At 60.9% G+C, this 10,664-nt stretch overlaps 1 protein-coding gene across 1 annotated transcript; it reads left to right on the top strand.

The window, feature by feature from the left end:
• Window positions 1–543: 543 nt before the first annotated feature.
• On the top strand, window positions 544–7,524 carry LOC133103758 (serine protease 27-like). Its single transcript, XM_061209280.1, has 6 exons — window positions 544–598; window positions 3,966–3,992; window positions 4,650–4,812; window positions 5,938–6,212; window positions 6,594–6,763; window positions 7,214–7,524. The coding sequence occupies exons 1-6, from the start codon at window positions 544–546 to the stop codon at window positions 7,505–7,507; spliced, it is 984 nt and encodes a 327-aa protein (XP_061065263.1). The 3' UTR covers window positions 7,508–7,524.
• The last annotated feature ends 3,140 nt before the right edge of the window (window positions 7,525–10,664 follow it).

The raw sequence follows: 10,664 nt of genomic DNA, 5'->3' as shown, positions 1-10,664 counted from the left end.
ATAAGCACAGGTGACCTGGACTTTTCCGTGCCCATCCCCCCTCCTCCCAAAGTGTAAGCCCCAGTCCTGGACTCTGTTTCATTCACTGATGTCCGGTACATAGTAGATGCTCAATAAATATGAATGAACAAATGAATGAATGAAACAGGGAGGGTCTCATGGGCGGACTGTAGTCAGCTTATGTGGGGCCTGTGGTCAGTTGGGGGATGCGGTCAGCCATGGTGGGGGGTGGAACCCCATGCCACAAGCACCTAAATGGGGCAGATGCACCTTGGCCCCCAAACCCCAAGGTGTCTTAGGGTGAGGGGTCTGGCCCCTTGGGGTTCAGGGCCAGGTCATGGAGGAGTCGGGGTTCTGGGGTGCTTCCTTCCTGCTGAGAGGAACTGGGCGAGCCAGGCTGACAGGTCCAGCGGCATAGCCGAGCTGACACTCATCTCCAGCATATAACCCCACTTCATGGAGCCCCGAATGTTGTGCTAGTGTTCACGGAGCTCCTGCCACTGCTGTCCCCTGCCTGGCAGGCACTCCAGCCAGGCCAAGACCATGAGGCAGGTGCCGGCTGTGGCCCTGCTCCTGCTCCTGCTGCTGCTGCGGTTTGGTGAGTCTTAGAGGCTGCAGGGCCCCTCTCTCCTACCTGGAGCTGTAGCTAAGCCCCCCACTCCCTGGCCAGGCTGCAGGGCCCCTCTCTCCTACCTGGAGCTGTAGCTAAGCCCCCCACTCCCTGGCCAGGCCTGGGGCTGCAGCATGGGCCTCTCCTCCCTGCCCCAGGGGGAAGGTTCCAGACGTCCCACCTGGGGGAGTGAAGTGGGGAAGATTGGATGGGGGTGTGGATGCAGGCCCGGGAGGAGCCCGGAGGCAGTAACCATAACCCTGCTCCCTTTGCCTTGGGCAAGCATGGCCAAGCTCTGGGCTTGGAGCTTCTGCTTCCTCTCATCTGGGCCTCTCTCCCTTCTCCAAGGGCTGCATGGGTGCAGGATTTGAACTCGAAACCGCTGGCCTCCAATCCCTGGGCCACTGTTTGCTGGGCCCGGGAGGGGTAGCTGAGCTGCTGCCTGAGCCTGGGAGCCTCGGGAGGCTGGCGAGGGCTTAGCAGGGAGCAGGGGGACAGGGGTGCAGGCTCCAGCTCCCACCAGAGAGGGAGAGTATGGGAGGAGCAGGCCCTGAACCCCTGTCCCCTCTCCCAATCATGGGGCAGGGTTAGCAGGTGCCAGCCAGGGCGCCCCACCTGCAGGCCCCTCCCAGTGGGCGGGCTGCTCTCTGCCAGGGAAACTCTCCCGCATTCCTGGGCCACCTCACTTCCCTGTCCTTAAGTCACCTCCCAGGGCCAGGCCGGGTCACCCCAGGCTGCAACTCAGCCAGGGCTCCAGGCTTTCCACCAGGGGAGGAGGGCACCAGGGCGGCACCTTGGTGGGGAGGCCCCAGCCTCCCTGGGCTCCACAGGGCCTCCCCAGGTCTCGCTGCCCGGCCTACCTCTCCTGGCCTCCTGGTTCAAGAACCACAGCGTTCTTTGAGGGAGCCCATCTCCGCCAGGGTGTGTAACACCGTGATTGCTCCTGGTGGGTTGAGAAACCAAGGTCATCGCCAAAATGGAAACAGCGGCCTGCACTTGGCTCTCAAACAGCTGTGACCAGAGGCCTGAACTCCTTCAACACTGTCCTTGCCCCTCATCCCTGGCTGTTCCCTCCTAGAGCCTTGGGTCTCTCCTATCTATCCCCACTAGCAACTAGCTACAGGAGCATGAGGGCCCTGGGCCCAGAGGAGGGGCCTGACACCCCCACCAGCTCACTCAGCCCCTATAGGACGCCCACCCTGCAGAGCCCAGGTCTCCACATCACCCATTCCCGGTCAGCCATGCTCCCACAGCTGCTCCCATTCTCTCCCTCTTATACATTCCCCGGGCTCAGGCCCCATGGATGTGGGCTCTGCCTTCACAGAGCTCCTGAGCCCATAGGTGAGATGAGACAACAATTCTACCCCCAGGGCAAGGTAAGCAGAGCTCTGTGGGGCCAGGCGGGGGGACAGAAAGCTCAGAAGAGGGAGCCAGGCTTCCCAGACAGACAGTGCAAGCAAGAAGGGCTGCCTGGAGGAGGAGGCATTTCAGTTAGGCCTGATCTGGATTAGGACCATATAGAATCTGGATTTGTAGACACCAGGAGGAAAGGGGTGTTGTGGGCAAACATTCAGAGGCCGGAAGTCTCAGTCCGAATGAGAAGCAGAGTTGCATTAGGCTGGGGTGAGGAAGACTGCAGCGCTCCAACGGGGTGGGGGGTGGGTGTGCTGCCAGGCAGGGTGCGAGTGCCCTTGATCCTGGGAGCAGGCAGTGGAGGATCCATCTGCATGTATGGGAGGGGGGATGGCTGTGGGGAGGATCTGGACAAGGCTCTGGAAAAGTCCCACAGGGAGGGAACAAGCCTGAAAGCACGTTAATGCCGGCGAGGACAAGGTGAATGGGAGCATCTTGCCAGCAGAAGCATCAGCCTTAGAAAGAGCACGGGGTCTGGTGTTATCAATCTAATTAAATCATATTATACTAAGATGAGGGGCTGGAGGGAACTGCCCTCCTGGGGGCATTTGCATTTTAAAAAGGCACCTCATTAACACAAATCAATGTCCAGGCAGAATTCCTGCTCCCCCTTACCCCCCGCTGGCCTGGGCTGGCTACTTCCACCCTCACATTTCTGCTTGGCACCTCTACTTTGAAGAGTGGCCAGTCCTGCCTGTGCCTCCTCAGCCCCCTCCTCCTCTTGCTCCAAGCACAGCTCCCCCCCCAACCGCTTCTTCATCCAGCACCCCCAGCATTGGGGAGTGCACCCCTTAGACTGTAAGAATGGGGGTCCCGTAAAAATCCCCAGGGTCCTTGGGCACCCCATAGAGAGGCGTGGCTCAGCCTGGTCGTTTCCTTCCCCCAGGGCCCCTCAGCTGCCTGGGACTGGTTACCAAGAGGGGCTGGTGTATAGGGGGAATACTGAGGGCTGAGGTGGGGAGAGGCTGTCCTGAGCCCCCCATCCCAGCTCTGATCAGATCTGCCCCCAGTGAACCAGATATGCGAGTGGGGCTCTCTCTACAGGGCGGGTATTTCTGGAGTGTTGCTGGCACTGGGCTGGGGACTGTCGGCCTGGCTGGGGTTTCTGGGCTGGGGGGGGTGGGTCCTGTCAAAGCCAAGTAGCAGGCCCTGTGCCTATGTCCAGAGACATGGGGGCAATGGATCCTGGGGAGATGGAGGCCATTACCGAATGGTCCCACCCTCACCCCTCCCCTGTCACTCGCATGGGCAGGGGTGCCATGGCCCAGCAGGGTGCCGTGGGCTCCAACTGCAAGCATGCTGGAATGTCTGAGAGAGCGGTTGGCTCTTGGGAATCTGGAATCTTGGGAGGACTGACCCACGACCACTGGCTGGCCTCTCTCTACTCCCCAGAGACCCGAGTAGCTGGGCTGTCGCCCCAGGACTCCAGCCAGACATGGAGCCTCGCTCCCTCTATCTCGTCCTTCATCCCAGCCCCAGGCTGGTGGAGAGGGGTGGGGAGGGAGACCCCACAGCACCAGGGCTGAAGACTGGATGCTCCTCAGAGCTTCCTACCAGGACGAGTGTGGGGTGTGGAGGGAAGGCCCTGTGGGGACAAGAAGGAGCCCTCCTGCCCCAAACAGGAGAGTCAGCCCTGACAGGGTCCCCTCACTGGCATCTCCTGATTGTTTCCCCCTGTGGCAAGGGGCTTGTCTGCCCTTGCAGGTGAGCTCTGGCCCACAGGCCTGGCCTGTACACATCTCGGGGGCCGGACCTGTGGGGAACTGAAGGCCGCTGGCCTCTCCTGCCAGGTCCCCCTGTGGGCTGTCCTGCTGAGTCCTCAGGAGGTTGCGTGTGGAGCAGATGAGGGGCTACACTGACCAGCAGTGGTGGGGGTGGCGGGGAGGAGCAGACCTCAGCTTCAGCTAAGTTGGCTGATCACCCTCTTTTTTCTCATTTCCAGGGACTCAGGAGGCTGAGGCATTAATTGGTAAGCATCCAAGTCCCCTGGGTCGGGGGATAGGAGTGGGCTTGTCTGAGAGCTGCAAGACTAATCAGAAACCCACACCCTCACACACCCCCGGAATGAGACCCACAATGAATGGGCCGGGCACAGGGAATCCCACAGTGCGGGAAAGTTGTGGAGCCCAGGCAGGAGTGGAGGGGGAAGGTCTGACACACAGTGTAGGTGGCACAAGAGGGCCATCAAGGCAGGAAGCATGGAGAAGGGGGGCAGGGAAAGCAACAGAAAAGAAGCTAAAGACAGATTTGGAAGACCACTCACCTACCCCACGTGGGACCCTCCCAACACCCACTGACCTTCCGGGAGCCCATTTGTCAGGCTCTGTGATAAGACCTTTACCCGTGTTATCTCACTCCCCACCGCAGGTAGGTCTGATGTCACCATTTCACAGATGAAGGGAGTGGGGCCCATGGGGGTGGGGGACTTTCCCACAGCTGGGAAGGGTCTGCCTGTGTCAGAGGCTGACCTGATGCCCAGGCCTCTGACTTGCCTAAGGTCCCCAAGCAGGTCAGGGGCAGGGAGGCCGGGAAGTGAACAGAATGTGAAAGTGTGGGTTTGGGGGTATGGAATCAGAGCCGATGGAACTGGCCCCCAGTGAGCGCACCCCTGGCTGTGTTCCCCTAGCCTGCGGGAGCCCGAGGATGCTGAACCGGATGGTGGGCGGGCAGGACGCCTTGGAGGGCGAGTGGCCATGGCAGGTCAGCATTCAGCGAAATGGAAGCCACTTCTGCGGGGGCAGCCTCATCACAGAGCGGTGGGTCCTCACCGCAGCGCACTGCTTCTCCAAGTGAGTTGGCTGAGCCCCCATGCTCCCCCTCCCCACCCCTCGCCAGCACAGCCAGCCTCCCTCCCCACCAGGGGCGCAGATAATGCGGACAGAACAACACCTCCCACACCTACCCAACCCCGCAAAACGCCCAGCTTCAGCACCGCGGACAGCGCCGACCCGCTGCAGTGTGGGGCGCTCAGGCTGACCACCTATGGGGGGCGGGTTCCGTCTGCATTATCTGAGCTTTCCCTACCAGAGCTCCCTTTAGGTCCAACCTCGGGGCCAGCTTCCAGCAGCAACCCCTGCTTCCGGCTCTTGCTCCCCCCCAGCCCAGCTGGGAGGGGTCCACTCTCCTACTGCTGGTCTCACCAGTGAGGTGCTTTGCCAGACCTGGGGCCTGCCCCTGCCGATGCTGGCAGGCTCCTCCCATGCCCTGGCCCTCTTCCCCATCCCCCTCCCACACCTCAAATCCAAGACACTCCCTTTCTGGCTGGGACTCTGGGTACAGGTGGACTAGAGCAGAATGGCCTTTAGGTCACCTATGCCGTCCCTAACCAAAGGGCCAAGTCACCCAATCCCTACTACCATACTATGACCCACTTGGTCCTAGACCTTCAGGGTTTCCCAAGCATCTTGGCTCTTGCCTCACCACAGCTCTGCAATTCTTTTAAAACCTCACATCTTAAGTTCAGATATTTGGGCTCAGAGGGAGCAGGCGGCTTGCCTAAGGCTAGGCCCAACCCCCAGATGCACCCCGGTGGGTGATCATCTCCTTCAACCCTCACAGCAAGCCTTTCAGGTGGGGACTGTAAGTGTCCCCATTTTACAGACAAGGAAACTGAGTCACAGAGAACTTGCTGGGTGACTTGCCCAAGGTCGCCGGGCTGGCCGGGGTATAGCTGGGAATTAAAGTCAGGAATTAAAGTTGCTTCAGCTTCTACCCCCTTACCCACCTCATCCTGATGTATGTCCCACTGGAGATTACTTTTTTGAAGACAATGTGCAGAGAGAGATGTTGGCACCATGGGGGGCCTAGAGGGAGCCCAACTCCTCCCTCTTTCCCGTCTCCATTTAACTTCCACCAACTCCATCTGTGAAGCCCTTGTGGGGCTGCCTCACACCAGCTCTCTGCTCTCCCATCAGCACCTCTGAAACATCCCTGCTGTACCAGGTCCTGCTGGGGGTGCGGCAACTGGTGAAGCCAGGGCCGCACGCCATGTACGCCCGGGTGAAGCGGGTCAAGAGCAACCCCCTGTACCAAGGCATGGCCTCTAGTGCCGATGTGGCTCTGGTGGAGCTGGAGGCACCTGTGACCTTCAACAATTACATCCTCCCTGTGTGTGTGCCTGACCCCTCAGTCGTCTTTGAGACGGGCATGAACTGCTGGGTCGCCGGCTGGGGCAGCCCCAGTGAACAAGGTAATGGGGCAGGGCCAGGGCAGAATGCGGGACATGCCTAGAGAAGGCAGCGTGGGGGCCACTCTGAACCAACAATCTTTTTCTGTTGATATTGGTGCACATGATCTCTACTCAAATGGGTGGAGTAGGTATGGGAAAGGGGCAGCAGACTCAGGAAGAGGAGCCATGGGGAAGTGGAGAGTGGGGACTAGGAAGAGCCCAGGCTGGTGGGTGGGAGGAGGGAAGAAGGAATTCTGTCCCACAAAGCCCCCAGCCAGAAGAGAAGGTCTAAACGCAAGCAAGAAACGGGGAGGGACAGAGTTGTGGTTTTCGAGAACCCAGGGCCCCGGAGTCCTTAGTAAGACTGTCCACTGAGCCGCAGGCTGTGTCTCCCCTCCCTAGACCACCTGCCCAACCCCCGGAGCCTGCAGAAACTCGCTGTGCCCATCATTGACACGCCCAAGTGCAACCTGCTCTACAGCAAGGATTCTGAGTCCGGCTTCCAGCCGAAAACCATCAAGGACGACATGCTGTGTGCTGGCTTCGCCGAGGGCAAGAAGGACGCCTGCAAGGTAGGGACCAGGGTGGGCCGTGCCAAGGCTGAGCCCTGCTCCCCAGGCCCCAGTCAAGGTGGAAGCCAGCCCACCTGGGACAAGGGATAAGGCCCCAGGAGGTGGGCCCATGGGGTCCAGACAGGGCTGTGCATTTGACCAGCTGGGAAAGCAGATTCCTAGACCCCACCCAGGGGGAGTCAGGCAGCAGGTCTGCAGTAGGACCCAGGAAACTGCATTTTCAACACACTCTCCTGAGATGAATCAGGGTGGATAGTCTGGGGATGCTAGAGAAATGGGCACCCCAGGTCAGAGAGGAAGGACTGGGTGGCGGGGTGGGGGTAGGGGGGTGGGTCCTGGGCAGGGAAAACAGATAAAGGGAGGCAGACAGGCATGTGTGCACCCATGTAGCTGCAAAGCCTGGCTCTTGGGCCTCCGTGGACTCTAATGGTACCTCTTCTTCACCTGCAGGGAGACTCGGGGGGCCCCCTGGTATGCCTTGTGGGTCAGTCATGGCTGCAGGCTGGGGTGATCAGCTGGGGTGAGGGCTGCGCCCGCCGGAACCGCCCAGGTGTCTATATCCGGGTCACCTCCCACCATAACTGGATCCATCGGATCATCCCAGAACTGCAGTTCCAGCGGGCTAGCTCGGGTGGCCAGAAGCGGGAACCCCGGGGCCAGCAGCCCCTCAGTCGGAACTTTGCACCCTGCCTGGCAGCCCATGCCATCCTCCTGGTCCTCATGGCCCTGCTCACCTTCCTCTGAGCTGCGCTCAGGCCAGTGGGCCAGTGGCACCCCGGGGCCTATGGTGTACATTTGTAAATAGCTCTCAAATTCTCCCTACTCTCTAATGCCCACTTATTTTTATTTATGTTCACTCTCTAATAAAACCCCAACCTCAGTGCCGGCTGCCTGGGTGTAGACCCTTGGGGAAGGAGGGGGCTGGTGCTGGGCAGGGGGTGTGGCGGACGAGGCTCCCCAGTGGAAGGAGCTACAGCAGGCACACTGGAGGCTAGACATCACCGAGTCCTGTGACACCTGTGGCCTGACCCCCTCACAGGGGCTTCCCTGCTCCCCCCCGCCTCAGCATCCTTGCCAACGTGGTCGTCACCATGAGTGTTGCCAAGGGGTGCCCTGTGCTGGGCACTGGGGGCAGCAACAGATACCGGCAGGGGGCCCTGAAGATACCTGAAGGAGGGGGGCTCTGCGGGGCGTGGGGGAGCACAGCCCCCACTGCCTATGTCTGAATCATCCTAAACTTCTCTTGGCTGTCACACAGAGGAGGCAAGGCCCAGGCCACTCGGGGCCGTGGAGGTCGGCAGGAAAGGCCCCCCACCGAGACAGGCCAAGGCTTCAGCAGCTCCCTGGGCCAGGACCCCCTCCTTCTTCCTTCCGCAAAGTTTGGGGTTCAGGCCATCCTTGCAGCAGTCTTTAATGGTTTCTGCGAGGACCCCTGGGGAATTCAGGAATGAGCTGCAATCCTGCACAGAGAGCCTGGTGCTCGGCCCTGCCCCCAGGGGCCCCACCCCAGCTCTGCTGCCCCCTCTCGTCCCTTGTCCTGTCAGTAGCTCCACGCCATCCCCCTCCCAGTCCTCCCGTGATGGCCTGTGGCCACCAGGAATCTAGCAGGAATAGGTCTCAGAGCCCAGGCCCCAGCTCGCTCTGGCCCTGCCTGTCCTGGCCGCGATGGTGCGGCTGCCCACGGAGGTGGCCCCGGGTTCTCAGCTTGGCCCAGCGTGTCCACGGCAGGCCTTCTGTGGTTGGACGGTCAGCTCCCCAGTGTGGGCCGATTCCTGAAAGGCACCCAGCTTCCTGCCGTGCTCAGTGACCATGAACAGACGAGAGGCCTGAGAGGGCAGGGCCTCGCACACCACACACGCACACCCATGCTCACATGCTAGTACATGCACACACTTGCACACCCACACACAGAGAAACACGCACACGTACGCGAGCTCGTGCACAGGCCCAGCTGGCCCGGCAGGTGCTGGGAGAAAGCAGGCCTGGGTATTTATGGAACGTATCAATAAGCACTTAGCAGGCACCTGCTGCGGACCAGCCCCGGGGATGGAGTGGGGAACACACACTGAATTCGCCTCTGCTCTGCTTTGCCTGGGCATGTTCCTGCCAGGCAGGGAGCACTGCTTGGTGGCCCTCCAGGGACTAGGCCATCTGAGGGCTTCTTCTCCAGAGCAGAGATGGATTCCGAGTCCCAGCGGGAAAGGTGGGGGTGCGGGGCAGCAGGTGCACTGAGGCCTGATGGGGGGACGACCGGGCTGTGGGTGTCCTGAGAGTGGCCCCAGGGACAAGTTCTGGGTCATCTTGGCTGGGAGCAGGGGCTGGCCTGGGTCCTGCAGCTTTGGAGAGAGGCGACCCTGCTGTGGGGAATAGAAAGAGCTTCAGGTCCTGCAGTGATGGGGGTCAGAGGAGGTTAGGTGGCCCATCTGCCACGTCTGTGGTGAGAGGCCAGGATGGAGCCCAGGTGAGGGCCAGGCCCCCCTTGGAGGAGGACTTGCCACCCTGCCCCTGCCTCCTCTTCCTGCTGTCCTAGCTTTCTGAGTGCCCTGGGGTCCCCCATCACCCCACCATCCTCCTGCCTCTGCTACGGGGCAGGGGTCTGGTCAGGGTCCTGTGGGCCTAACAGGGAGGAGGGGCGAAGATGTCAGGGCAGCCCAGTGCTCCCCAGTGACGCCCCACCCAGCCGGGCTGGGAGGGCAAGGCTAGGGTCCTGGGTGGGTCCCAGGCGGTGGCCAGTGTGCGACCCTAGGGCACAGATCCCCCACGCCCTGGGCTCCCCAAACCCAGGGTGGACACTCAACGAGACAGCTGCAGGAGGGGAAGGGATACACTCGTGCAGAGACTAGGGGTTTAAAGGGAAGCAGGTTTATTCACGCTGTTCACAGTGCGCTCAGTGCTGTGAAGAAGGGGAAGGAGAGAAGTGCCCCCAGCTGTCACGGGTCCCCTCTCCCACCTGGGTGGGGCGCCGCTCAGACACAACTTTCCATGCTGCCCCCAAGCAGTGCCTCAGAGCCACCGCCTGGTGGGTGGGGGCCCCACCAGGGCCCCACCGGCTGCAGGGAGAAGGCTTTGGAGTGAAAGCCGGCTGGCACAGACCACCACACCGTGGCGGGCGGAGGGAGCGGGGTCCAGCCCAGGGCAGGGCCCACCTTGCAGCAACCAGAGCGGCCGGCAGGTGAAGCCACAGGAGGGGGCCACAACCGAGCCTGGAAATCCATGTGCGCACACACCATACTGCACGCTCGGGAACATAAGGCTTAAGATCAGCCTATGGGAGCCCCAAGAAGGAAAACCGCTGGGCCAGGACCCCAGGACCCCTGACCCCTTCTGGCCTCAAGGATCAGGGGTCAGCCACGGTCCTGACGCCAACACCTGGAGCAGGCAGGGGTGCAAATCAAAGCCCCCCACACCAGAGACACCGTCCCGACCCATGGGTTGTACACCAGCGTCCAGATTTGCAGTTTGTCTCAGGGAAGCACAGCTCAGTCCAAAGGTGCCAGAGCGGCACTGCCTCTGCTCATAGACACCAGTCCTGGAAACACGACAGACACTCCAAGAAGGCTGAGAGTTTGGGATGCAGGAGACTCCGGCATCTTGGGGTCAAAGACATCCTACCCAACCTCTGGGAGCCAGAGCTCTCCAGGGAACATGGGGAATGGGAATTTCCTCAAAGCCTTGGCGTCCCGGGAGTTTCTGAAGAGCCACCACCAGGGGGAGCCAGAGTGGCTGTGGGGGGTGGGGGCCCAGGGAATTTCAGAGAAATTTCTCTGAAGCTGGTGCTTCTGGCCAGGCAAAGAGACAAGACAGGTGCACACGCTTGACGCAACGAGGCATCAGTACTTTTTAAAAAGTCACTTGAAGATGATCTCCTTGGCCCAAGGATGGGGGCACGATACCATCAAGA

The sequence above is a fragment of the Eubalaena glacialis genome, chromosome 13, assembly GCF_028564815.1.
Source record: "Eubalaena glacialis isolate mEubGla1 chromosome 13, mEubGla1.1.hap2.+ XY, whole genome shotgun sequence".
Taxonomy (NCBI): Eukaryota; Metazoa; Chordata; class Mammalia; order Artiodactyla; family Balaenidae; genus Eubalaena; species Eubalaena glacialis.
The sequence above is the reverse complement of the archived record's forward strand: the minus strand, read 5'-3'. Positions and strand labels throughout refer to the sequence as shown.

Coding starts and splice junctions, on each gene's coding strand:
- LOC133103758 (XM_061209280.1), top strand. CDS start 544: ATGAGGCAGGTGCCGGCTGTGGCCCTGCTCCTGCTCCTGCTGCTGCTG. Junction 599..3,965: donor CCTGCTGCTGCTGCGGTTTG/GTGAGTCTTAGA, acceptor TCTCATTTCCAG/GGACTCAGGAGGCTGAGGCA. Junction 3,993..4,649: donor GGAGGCTGAGGCATTAATTG/GTAAGCATCCAA, acceptor GTGTTCCCCTAG/CCTGCGGGAGCCCGAGGATG.